Source organism: Tympanuchus pallidicinctus, unplaced genomic scaffold, assembly GCF_026119805.1.
Source record: "Tympanuchus pallidicinctus isolate F22 unplaced genomic scaffold, pur_lepc_1.0 scaffold29, whole genome shotgun sequence".
Lineage (NCBI taxonomy): Eukaryota > Metazoa > Chordata > Aves > Galliformes > Phasianidae > Tympanuchus > Tympanuchus pallidicinctus.
The window spans coordinates 6,634,240-6,646,723 of NW_026294746.1; the positions used below are offsets into that span (position 1 = coordinate 6,634,240).

Below are 12,484 nucleotides of genomic sequence, written 5' to 3' on the forward strand. Positions count from 1 at the left end.
GTCGCTCGCAGATGGGAATCCTCACCGGGATTTGGAGATTTGGTCTCCAAGGGAAGATGTGCTTCTCCTCGGCCAGGTTTGCTCCTGGCTCTGAAATCCTCCTCTGGTTCCATCTCTCCTTGAATTCTGCACAGTCCTCCCTGCATGAGATGCAGGCTGAAGGCTGTTTGTTTGGACCACCGCTCTCCAGATGCAGCTGTATGGCTTTTGCTGTGTTTTTACTTCCCAGAATGTTTTTTCTGGGCTCTTCAAATGTTCGAGTTTTGTTTTGTTTTGTTTTGTTTTGAGCAATCACATTTATCTCTGGGGAGAGAATACCCAGGCAGTGTTTATAGAGAACTGTAAATGTCAGGAATGCTCCACTCTGCAGCCACATTCCAGAATTGGAGGTGACGCATTTTCTTCTCTAAACCAGTTCTGGGTCGTTCCACAGAGCCTTCAGAATCCAAATCCAACCCTCCTGAGCCTTTGGACCACAAACACGTGGCGGCAGTGGTGCTGTTTGGTGGCAGCTGTGCTTCACTCGCTTTTGTTTCTGCTTTCTTTGGAAAAGATATCTCCTCTTGGCTGAAATTTAGAACAAAAATGGGATTATGTCCTTCAGTCTGTTGGAGCTTAGAACTAGCAAGTGCAGAAGAAGCTGAATGTGTCTCACATAGCGGTGATGATGTGATGCATGGCAGGCTTAAAGTGCAGCCTGTCACCAGCCATCAGGCAGCATCCCCTAGCACTGCTGTCCAGAGCTGTGGGTGCCCCATCCATGGAGGTGCCCCAGGCTGTGGATGGGCCTTGGGCAGCCTGAGCTGGTGGGGGCTGCCAGCCCATGGTAGGGGTGGGCTTTCAGGCCCCTTCCAACCTCAGCCATCCCATGGCTGTGACACGATGCGGCGATGCTGGCGGGGATTTTGCAGGCAGCTGGCTGCTCTCAGCGCCCGTTTGCCTGTCAGGACAGGAGCTGCTCAGCTCTTGGCGCTACAGCCCTATATTCCTCTGCAACAGAACCCAGCTCAGGTGCATTTTTGTCTTCTGTGGAGTTTCTGGAGCAGGGGAGTTGGGGCCGGGGGGGCAGCTACAGCAGACTGGTGTTCAGATTGTAACATCGCCTTTTGTTTTCCTTTCCCAGAAGAGAAGCCAAAACCAGACCCAGTATTAAAGCCGTCTTCTCCCGTGCTCCGGGCAGAGCCCACAGCAGAGAAGCAGGACCCGGCCCTGCCGGTGGCTGAGCCCAGCCCTCCGCACAGCCCGCCGGCCCCCGCTGCGGCCCCATCGCCGCCCCCCGCCCCGCTTGCGGCCGCTGCCACCGCCGCTGCTGCTAAACCTTCGCCCACCGCCGACCCCGAGGAGAGATGTGAAGTCGCTTCCCCCAAGGAGGAGGCGATGCCTCTCCCCAGCCTGGACGTGTCGCACCCAGTGCCCACAGAGGAGCCCCGTGGCGAGGCGTGCCAGGAGGCGGGCAGCCCTATGGCACCCGGCGATGTGCCGGTGACTGTGAGCGTGAGCATGAACACCAGTAAGGAACTGAACGGAGTGAGTGAGAGCGTCGCTGCCGCAGAGAGTGGGGCCGACGTGGCTGCAGGGGATGTTGTGCCGCTCGCTGCTGACCCACAGGAACCAGAGGCAGCTCCCGGGGACCTGGGCTCCGTGCCCCCCCCCAGCATCCCCCGTGTAGCCCCATCCCCGCCGCCCGCCCCAGCTCCCAGCCCTCCTTCTCCTCCTGCTGCTCTGACCAGTACAGCCCCTTCCCCACCACCGCCTCTGCCTCCTGGTGCCCCCCCTGCTCAGGGAGATGTGGAGGGAGAGGAAGGCGCAAGGACTGCTCCTAGTGAAGAGCTGACAGATGCTGAGAAGAAGGAGGAGACAGAGGCGGATGGGCAACTGGAGGAGAGCACGGAGGCTCTGAGCTTGAGCTCTAGCAAGAGTCCTGTCCCAGGTAAGTGCTTGGCAGCACGGGGCGTGCAGCAGAGCCGTTGGAAGGGCTCTTTGGGGCTCTTCTGTCTGGTGTTCCCATTTGTATCTGTCTCCGGGAAATCTGATTCTGCCTCATGGCCTTTGCTTTGATTGCAAAATGCTAAGCTCTGTTTGCAGCTACAGAACATCCCTGGGTAATTGTTCATAAAAGTGGTAGCCAGCTTTGCACGCACATCCTGGGGTTGGCGTCTGTTAGCCAAGACATGGGCTTTCACAACTGAGAAAGGAGAATTTCTCAAGTCCTGTAAAGCATCAGCGAAACTCTGAGGTTGGTGCTTCAGGGAGGGTGAAACTCTCCCAGGTCGGGGTTTGTACTCTGCCCATCCTGTCAGCAGAATGTTGTTGTTCAGGTGAAGTGGTAAAGAAAGGAAGACGCTTTTCCTCAGCATCTGCTGGAAACTAAAGGCTTGAGCAGCAAATCCATCTGCTGGAAACTTCAATCACAAAATCAGTTCTGTTTACACTGTTAAATATGCACGTGTGCTTGTGTCAGAATTTAAGTTGATAACACTGGCAACAAATTACGAGCATGTTGGACTAATGGTTTTGTATTTTAATATACTGCATGGTTTCTTTTACCCTTCCGGGGAGAAAGGTAATTAGAGTAAATCACTGCAGACCCTAGAAATATTATATGGTATTTTCTTTGAATCAGTTGTCCGGGGAAATTAATGAGCAGTGGAGCTGTTAACCTGCTTTAAAATCAAAACACAAACCCAGCTCACGAGAACTGGGCTGCTGGAGTGTGAGGTGCTGTGCTGGCGGTGCTGCCGTGGTCGCCCTGTGAGGTTTGTGGGTTGGGTGGTGGTGAGCCGTTGTGATGCAGCTGCTGAGAAATGCCTCACCAGGACGTCACCTCCCAGAACTCTGGTTTCTGATGTTCTCTTTTGCCCTACACGATCCTCACAGTGCTGGTAATAAACTCCTAGCTGTCAGAAGGGCCATTTGGAGCTCCAACAAGCAGTTGTGGAACAATTATCCTGTTTTAATGTCGCTCGGATGATTTTGTTAGCGCTGCTTTGAAATAAAACCTCTGTGAGGCTGCGGCTGCTCCACTGCCCTGCGTGGTTGGCAGCGCAGTGAGGAGGGAAGCGCGTCGCTTGTGTTCTGATGGATGCACGCTTGCCTTGCAGCCTCAACTGCTGTAACTGCACCAAAGACGTGGAAGAAACCAAAAGAGTGGACCCAGGGCACTGAGGAGGTGACAGAGACAGAGGCAGAGGTGAGGGAACACAGCGCTCCTTTCTCTGTATTCACTGATGATGTTGATGTCTTCAAAGGCTGCTTCAGACACGCTGCTTCCTCCGTCTCACAAGGACCCAAGGCAGGCTTTTTGGGAACATTTCCCAAACCTGTGATATTCCCTGGCATCTCTTAGAGCAGTGGCTTTTGGCTGTCCCTGGACCTTGAAGGTCCAAGTTTTCTTCATTCTTGCCTTATTGAACGCCTCTAGCATTCAAGAATGTGGAGCCTTAAATGCTGTCCCAAGGGGAAATGGGTTTGAACCCTTTAAAAGTGCACCATTTGGGGGTCCCAGGGCCACTCTGGTATTTGGGGCATTCTTTTGCTGCACAGTGATGTCATTGTGATGTCATGACCAGAGAATGACTGTGTGATGGAGGAGCTGGGAAGGAAAATAGCTGACATCTGTGCAAAACCGCCTCACCTGTAGTTAGACAAACTGGGAGTGTTGCTTTTGCTGCCATTCTGGTAGGGGTGGTGCATGGAGAGCCTCTTTCTTAAATGTCCTGGGTAAAACTGACAGTAGAACTTAAAGAGCGGGTGAGGGAACTGTAACCATTCAGGATATACACCGTGCTGGTGTGCATGTGAAGAGTGACGCTGGCTGAGCTGCCCCTGCAGGTTCTCTCTGTATGTTCTCCTGTCAGTGCTGGAGGAGTCCCATCTTTGCACTCTTTGATATTTTCACCTGTGCTAAAATGGAACGCCATGCCATTTTAACTTGCAAACCTGCAAAAAGCGTGAAAGGATGCGGTGCATGTAGGTTGGGAGGAGAGATAAGAGCCTCTCCCGGAGCACCTCAGAGTCCTTCTGTTTAATCGCTGCGGTGTCCGTGTGTGAATTCAGAATAGGGCTGTATCCTCAGAGCTCTACAATTAACAGCAGGAGTGTCAGTACATGGTGTGGTCAGCACATGTGTTGCTATGGATCTGCACAGCACGTGCAGGAAGGCTTAGGGTTAGTAGAAGAAGCACACAAAACATGGCTGTTAGGCTGCGTGGGTGAACGGGGAGCCATCTGCAGGTGTTGGGCTCTGCAAGGGCTCTGACAGCACCTCTGTGTTTGTGTCTGCTTCAGCCTAAAGTAGAAGAGGAGCTCTCGAGTGACAAAGTACTTGAATCTGAACAGGATAACATGAGCCACGGGTTTCAGCTGGAGAGAGACCCCTCCGAACTTAAAAAAGTGAAACCTGTGGAAGAGAACGGAGAGCAGGAGGCAGAGCCTGTCCGCAATGGTGCTGAGAGCATGTCGGAGGGAGAGGGGCCCGATGTGACCTTGGGCTGCACAGAGGGCTCTGCTGAAGGGCCTGCACTGCAGTACAAGCCAGGTAAGCATGCTCCGGGCTGCTGCAGGTTGCTTGCCTTCTGCTGGGATTCACAAACCAGTGGGCTCTGAGAAGCTGCACGTAAGCAGGCACGGTTTTTACTAAACGCTGTGAAAGTCCCAACTGGGTGCTGCACAGGAGTGAGTGTGTGTGCAGTTTTAGTCACCTGATCAAACAGGAATTGTAAGAAGGAGAGAAGCAATGCTTGATCGTCAGCCCAGGCTCTGCTGCTGAGCTGTGGTGCAGTTTTTCTGATGAAATACATCGTGCAGGCTCAGAGGGCAGTGGGGGGGCCCCATTCCTGGAGTTGGCCAAGGCTGTGGATGGGCCCAGGGCTGCCTGAGCTGGTGGGGCAGCCAGCCCACAGCAGGGGTGGGGATGGATCACCGCTGAGGTCCCTCCTAACCCAGAGCCATTCTGTGAGTGTGACACTGTGCTCTTGTTGCTGGTCGGTGCTATGTACAGTCTGCCTGGGGGTGTTATTATGGAGACCACTCATAGGCCGGACCCTCGGGAAGTTCACCTTATTAAGAGAGACCTTGAGACCATCTCACTTTACAGTTGCTACCAGTTTCTAAGTTGTTTCTTATTCAAGTGGAGCTTCCTCAAAATAAATGAAGTCATTTGATTAGGAGCCTGGAAATTCTGTGAAACAAATTAGGAGGTCTGCTTGAGGAGAGGCTCCTGCAGGGATCAGGCTGCTGAGAACCCAAAACCACTGATCAAGGAGTGAAATAAAGAAAAAAGATAAAGCTTTAGCAGGAGGTGTGAATGGACAGGCCAAAGCACTGCAGCAGCCTGGCATCCGTGCAGCACAAACGTGGCATCTCCTGCAGATGTGAAGAGTAAAGTGAGGGGACGTGGGCTCCAGGTTGGTTATTAGTTCCACGTGGCGCTGGGCTGGCCGTGTGCCCCCACTTGTTTATGTTCCTTTCATGTGACATATGTTCCTCTCCTCGCTGCCTGGCGGGCTTCAAAATTAAAATTCAAGTCCAACTTCCTGCGCAGCATTTGCTGACTCTCCCCTTCAGATTAAACAGGAACGCGTCTTCGAAAGTGGAGGTTTTGCTCCCTGTGAATCTCAGCAGCTTCTCTCATTATAGAGCAGTGGAAGCCTCTGGACCCGGATGGGAAGAAGCAGTACGACAGGGAGTTCCTGCTGGACTGCCAGTTCATGCCTGCCTGCATCCAGAAGCCAGAAGGGCTGCCTCCCATCAGCGACGTGGTTCTCGACAAGGTGAGAGGAGAGCCCATCAAACAGGTGCGTGCAATCCCTTTGGTTTCGTGGTTTTTCTTACTGAATTCAGATCTTTGATGTATTCTGTCTCGTTCACCTTTTTGGCAAAGACTTCTGTCAGGAAAGGGAAAATCAGGAAGGGCTCGTGTCACATCACAAGATTTGTTGAGTAGTGAATGAGTGCAGACGATTTAAAATCTGAAGCACTGGTTTTCTTAATGGTCTGTGTCCTGGATTAAGTTACACTGAGTAGTTTTAAAATTGAAAGTGCTGTCTTACAGCCATTAAGACCCAAGGATATTAGCAAAGCAAGAGCAAAAGGAGAGCCATTGTCTTTTAAGAGTTCATTTCTGCCGCTAGGAAAGCATAGCCCTGCTTGTGGGCAGGCTGTTTTCATCTGAAGCAATTGTGTTGATACTTATGAGCAGGTCTAATAAACGATGACTAATACCTCGGCTCTCACAAAGCTTTGTGATTGTAAGCCGCCTTGTTACAGATGTGCTTCTCCCTCCTGTACATCTGTGTATTGAAGCACTCCTTATCTGGGTGGGCTGCCTTCAGGAGCCTGCTCCTATCTCTGTTGGAGCTGTGTAGTTTGGTGTGAGCACCACAGGCTCGTTCTTAACATTCGAGCATAGTTCAGGTGTAGGTGATTCTCACGTGTAGAAATGTTTCTACTCTGAATTTCGTGCCCAGACAAATTGTGACACACAGCACTGTTCCCAAAATGATTCCATCCTCCCACTAGTTTTCTGTGCTGGCTTCTCACTGCTCTGTCTGCTCTTGGGCTGCCTGTGCTCAGCCAGCAGTCTCTTGTGTTATCACCACAGAGATTTGTTCGAGGGAAGGTGGCAGCTCTGGGATCCCAAAACAGGACAGCTGCATTCGTTGTGCACAGGACGGGCCTGTGCTGGCATGGTTTTATCCTCCTTAAATGATATTCAGCTTTGAAACGTTTCTGAGCATCACATATTTCCACAGTTGCCATCTGTGGAAGGCATTAAGTGCGCCTTTAGTGTAATGGGAGTGCATAAAACTTGCCTGGTTTGTGAAAAGCGTCATTTGGATGTTAAGTATGAATGTTATGGTTTAGCAGAGACTGTAGAGCTGCGATAGCTGCAGCGCCCACTGACGAGGCCGTGTTTGTCTGCTCTGCTCTGCAACGCAGGTCAACCAGCCCAAATTGCCACTGAGGACCCTGGACCCTCGGATACTGCCTCGAGGCCCAGACTTCACACCAGCCTTTGCTGATTTTGGGAGGCAGCCTTCCGGTGGAAGAAACGTATCTGGAAGTGTGAGTTTTCCCCAGCTTGCTAATTTAACAACTGATCTTGGCGCTCATGGAGTCCTTCCTCACGTGTTTGGGCATTTTCCAGTATTCCGATGGTTCTGGTTTTGTCTGGCTTGAGTGCAAGGGAGATATTTTCTTGGCTGTCAGAGTTTAGGAAAACAGGCAAAGCACTGTGGATGTTTTTAATTGGTATGTGTTGCACTTAACATGGACTTGATCTCTTCCTTCCTCTTTTCCTTCTTGAGAATGTGGAAATGTATTTCCATGCTGTGGATTTGTCAGTCCATGTGTGCAGGCGTCCGTATCTCATACAACAACATGTTGGCATACTTTGGTCGCTTCATTCCTCATTTTTCTGCCTTTTCCTCTGCTTTCCTTCCACATTCTCTTCTTTGCCCTTTGCCTGGCTTTGCCCAAGCCCTTCACCCTGCTTCTGAATTCCTCCTTTCTGTCTGTGCTGTGCTGTGTTATTCTAGGAGCTGCAGCCGGGTCGGAGCTGCCTCATGTGTCATCACTCATCTTCCATCTCTCTCTCTAAATACATTCAGGTTGTCTGCCTGGTTGCATCTAGTCGTGTATCCATCTCTTACCGTTCAGAACCGCTGGTTCCAAAGACCTTCACTAAATAACTTTGACTTCTGAGTGTGCAGATTTCCAGATTTCGGAGCCGAGCCCGGCGGTGGTGCTGCAGACTTTGAGTTGCTGTAATGTTTCTGGTTGGGGAGCAGTCTTTGGCTGGTTCCTCGGTGCTGGGCACACGTCCTTGTCTTCAAGTAGCTTCGCTGTCGCGGTTTGTCTCGGAGCGCGGCGCGGTCCTGAGGCGGTGCTGCTCTTTGAGGTCGCCATCGCTTGCCATGCTCAGAGATGCTGCAGTGGGCTGCAGGTTGTGCCCGGCGCAGTCGGTCCTTCGTGTGGCACCTCAGTGACACCGCTGTTGCTCTTTCTCTTTTCACAGGCCTGCAAAGTGCAGAGCGGCCCTGGATTGCCGTCCCTGGCTCGGTGCGGTTCCCCAGCATGCCCTCTCTTGGTCTCGCCTCACCCACCATTGAGGAACCTGCCAATAGGGGTAAGCCACATCCCCCCTTCCTTCCCCATCTTTGCACCTTTTTGTAGAGTTTGTTTTTTTCCGTATCGCCCGCTGTTGATAATGAACCACCGGCAGAAAGCTTTACAAAAAGGTGCAACATTGTTTTAAAAGAACAAAAAGAAAAAAAAAAAAAGAAACAAGACTTGCATTGTACCCCTCTAGGCAGTCTTCAGTGGTGGGTGGGACAGCACCAGCTGAGGGCATGCTGGGACGTTGGCCTGAGCGGGATCCACGAGGGGTCTGCACTTTGCAGACCTATGGAAAGGGGGAGAAAAGGTAAGTGCTGCTTGCCCCGTTCATTTGGAGCATCCCGCACATAACATACATCCTACATCTGCGCCTCGAAGGGCAGTGCCTCTCTTTGCATCTTCCCCAGGGGGGCCGGAAGGGGACGTTGCTTAACGAGCGGCTGTCCTGCGGTGTTGGTGTGCAGGATGAGCGCTTCTTGGCCCATGCAGAGGCAGCCGTTGCCTCGTGGCGCATGGCAAAGCCCGCGTGCACGCTGTCTGCTCAGCCATTCAGCCTCCGCAGAGGCCATGCTCATAACGCCATCCCAGCCCACCGCCTGCTCCTTGCCCTCGAAATAACATCGAGCAGCTCCGTGCTAACAAGCTTACGGCACGTGGAAATCTTTTATTTTGCTTCCCTGGCTTTGTCTTTCCCCTTCTTTTCCTTTAAATGTTTTGTGTGACTGTTTTCAGACCGTAATCAGTTCAGATGGGATCAGGAGTGCCGTCACACAGGAACAAAACACTTGTTATTGCTGTAGGGAAGAAGGTAGAGGTAGAGCCGCGTGCCGTGGGGGAGGAGCGCTCGGTCCCTCGGCTGTGCTCATCCCCACTGGTGGTCTGGGCTCCCCAGGGTGCTGCTGCTGGGAAGCTGCATTGCTGGGCTCTGTGCCTCTCGGGAGGGCGGCTGTTCCTGGCTCACACCTGTGCCCAAGGGAGCAGCAGCTCCATGGTTTCTTGGATGCTGTTGCACCAGGACCACGGATGGAGAGTAGGAGGTGTGAGGCTTTGGCTGCTCAGCAGGACTTGTGTCCGTGCCTCTGTCTGCTCTCCTTTTTGCCCCCGTTTATCTGGAGGGACGGGTAACGTAGGTTAATAGGCAGATCTGCTAAGTGCTTCTCCGTGCCTTTAGCAGAAAATGTGAGTGCAGCACAAGTGCTGCAATCAGAGGTGTTACGGATCTGTTATTATCTATGGGGACTGGGCTGTAACAGGAGGCCAGCCATGAGCTCGGTGCCTCTTCCACATGCTGCTTTGTAAATTTGCAACAAAAAATAGACAGCTCTTCCTGTTCACAGTTTGTGATTTGTATATTTCATCTCACATTCAAAGGAGGCCTCTGTTCACTTTTAAAACTTAATCCAACACTCAGCTAGTTTGTCTCACTTATTAAAAAAAATAAAATCTTAAAGCCTTTGTTTTATTAATGCCTGTAGAGGTCTGGTGTCAGAGGCAGGCAGATTGGAGAGAGCTGTGAGGGCAGCTTGCATGTCCTCCTGCTCCACACTGACATTCTGCAAGGTGCACCGTCAGTTTGAAAGATGTGATCAGTGCCTGCAGGGCAGCTGCGTGCTCAGGAGCTGCACCCTGTGGCTCAGTGGTCCCTCGGGCCAGGGGCACCTCAGTGGGAGAGACATGGGACAGCCACCACTTGTCTCTCTTTTGGGGCAGAGATTGGCCCAAGCCTTCGTGCTTCCAGGGCATGCGGCCAGCCGGAGCCTTCTGTGGCCACAGAGGTGTGTAATGAGGTCTGGTGCGTCCGGCTGGCGGCGGCTGCTCGTCTGTTGCTTTTCTTGTCTGGTTTTTGGATGGGAAGGGAGCTTCCTTGCTCCATTGCCGCCCTTCATGGGCGTTTGTTTGGGCAGCGCCCGTGGCTGCAGGTGGCACCAAGCGGTGCAGGCACAGAGCTGTGCCTCTGCTGAGGGTGGGTGGGCATGGCAGGGGCTACAGGAACGACCCGAGGCTGCTTTCTGCCTGACTCCAAAGGGAGCCGTGCTGCGTCGTTGTACTGCTGTTGTCTTGGGAGCTTGGTTTCTTGTATGGCTTTGTTCCAATCATGGTGTGCACCCAGGAAGCATAGAGCCCCATGTCTGTGTAGTGCAGAGACCTGGGCACATGCAGCCTTCTTCCATCCACGCCTACAGAGCGTGTCCCAGCACCAGGCCGTCGCCTTCCGACAGCTCACCATGTGCTCACATCCACCTCGCCGAGCTGCGCGGGTCAAATCACAGATAGAAGTTAGCAGAGGGTGGGTTTCTTATGTTCAATTGTGCAAAAGTGAGTCCGGGGCCATTCTATGGCATGTGAGGCAACCTCTGAGGTCACTTCCCATGTGCATTCAGTGCAGCTGTTAGAATAACGGAGGTGGTTGGGCCTCTGCGGCACTGGTTCTGTGGCTTTGCTGAACAAAGACGTGCTTTAATGGTTTGCATGGAGTTTCCTGCTGGCCACTGAAGAGATTAATTACTTCTGTTGTAAAGAATGGGTTTTGATAATGGAATTTTACTGCGCTAATTTTTACATCGAGTTAAGAGGTTTCTAATAAATGAGTTTGGAAACGCAAGCACCGCAGGGAAAAAAATGACCTCAGTGCCACTTGTGATGTGTTCAGTCCTTACCAGTTCCCAGGCAATGGGTGGGCAGTTTGTGGGCACAGCTGGTGGAACCTCCCCAGTGCTGGCGGCTCTCACACCAATGCGGGGATGGGCGGCGCGTGTCTCTTTCTCCTGTGAGCTGCAGAGCTCAATCCAGAGCTGCTAGGATTCGTGTTTCCGCAGTGCAGGAGCAGCACCAATGCTCTGTTCATTGCGTTTCATGTCCCAAAATGGCTCTGTTGTCTGAAACAAGCTCCACTAAGACTTAGTGTTTTGGCAGAGCTGCTGATTAATCACTGCCTAATTGCTTGGGATGACATGTTTGAAACGCTCTGGTAAGGATGCACCTGATCCTTCAGTACCTGTTTGCAGTGATACTTCACTGATAAGGTTTCTGCTTTCCACGGGGCTGGGCTCAGTCCCACAGCGCCTGTGTAGCATCTGGGTGCAGCTGAGGTGCAGAGTGTTGGCCCCATCTGTTTTGGGAAGGGCTGCTGAGAGATGTGCTGGGTGCACACGTGGCCCCTGCCAGCAGCTGCAGCGCTGCGTGGTGCGGAGGGAGCCCTGAGCATCCCAGGCCGTGCTGGTGACTGACCTGCTGCCTTCAGCATGCTGCTCTGCGCCCTGGAGTGCTCTCAAGGCACGTGTTTAAAAGGGGATACAACAAGGAATGTTTTTGTCCTAGTTGTTGAATGTTGGACCGAGGAGATCTCAGCCGGGCCAGAGGAGGGAGCCCAGGAAGATTATCACGGTGTGTGTGAAGGAGGATGTTCACCTGAAGAAGGCAGAGAACGCCTGGAAGCCGAGCCTGAAGAGGGAGAACCAAACTGAGGACCCTGAAAATGTCAAAACCCAGGTGAGAACGTAGGCAGCGCTGCTCCGAGCATGGCTGTCTGTAACCAAGGAAAGAGGTAGTTTGCCTTGGCTGTTGTTTAAGGGCAGTGAATTCCACTCTGAATTGCAGCTTTCCTCTGCCTTAATCTTTTTTTTCATGTTTTTATTCTTAGAGTTTAAATGGCAAACCTGTACGTGGAGAGCTTAAATTGTGAACACCAGACAACCTACTACCTCTCACCCAGGGTTGTTTTTCTAATGCTGTCAGATGTTTCTGACTCCATTCTAAAGCAAACAGGCTCAGACTTCCAGCACAGAACTTGCTTTTCATCCCCTTTTAGACTGCATTTCTGTACCAAGCGTCAGCCACACTGAGCTTCCTCTGTGGTAATCCCCCAGCTCATGCTGCCCAGCTCAGCCACACTTTCTCTGAAGCTTTCTCTGTGTCCCTCTCTCCCTCCTTCCCTCCATGGGGCAGCCACTGTAGGGGAGGTATTTGCCTGGCGGTAAAGCTTCTAATTCCTAGGATAAGTGGAGATAGTCGTGGAGGACACTGGGATTCTGTCCTCGGGGTTAACAGGAGCTTTGTTGACCTAATTACTGTCAGGACAGTTTTTTCCTTAGTGTCTCAAATACAGAAAAAGTTGATTGCTTCTGGATGAGGGCGGAGGTAACCGCTCCCTGTTACTTGATGTTTTGTAGCTGAATTGATAACGAAGTTGAGTGACAGCAGGGTTTTGTGCCTATGTTGTGCTTGAAAATAAAGTGCTTAGATGTTCCCAGAACCCCTGCACTGCAGCCAGGAGCTGTGACAGCCGATAGCTGGCTTAGGGCTGGAGCTGAAACGCACGGCGAGGAGTGTTGGGACGTACCTCAACATTCTAAAATCCTGCAGCACC

At 52.1% G+C, this 12,484-nt stretch overlaps 1 protein-coding gene across 6 annotated transcripts in view; it reads left to right on the top strand.

Moving 5' to 3' along the window:
* Window positions 1-12,484, top strand: part of EIF4G3 (eukaryotic translation initiation factor 4 gamma 3) — a 92,152-nt gene that overhangs the window by 56,776 nt on the left and 22,892 nt on the right. For 5 of the 6 annotated variants that reach the window (XM_052691698.1, XM_052691696.1, XM_052691697.1 and 2 more), the window contains 7 exons: window positions 1,124-1,930; window positions 3,102-3,190; window positions 4,288-4,537; window positions 5,638-5,795; window positions 6,940-7,065; window positions 8,018-8,128; window positions 11,437-11,607. In XM_052691698.1, coding sequence (XP_052547658.1) covers window positions 1,124-1,930; window positions 3,102-3,190; window positions 4,288-4,537; window positions 5,638-5,795; window positions 6,940-7,065; window positions 8,018-8,128; window positions 11,437-11,607 — 1,712 coding nt within the window. The remainder of the gene's footprint in view (window positions 1-1,123; window positions 1,931-3,101; window positions 3,191-4,287; window positions 4,538-5,637; window positions 5,796-6,939; window positions 7,066-8,017; window positions 8,129-11,436; window positions 11,608-12,484) is intronic. The other variant, XM_052691695.1, reaches the window with a different exon arrangement.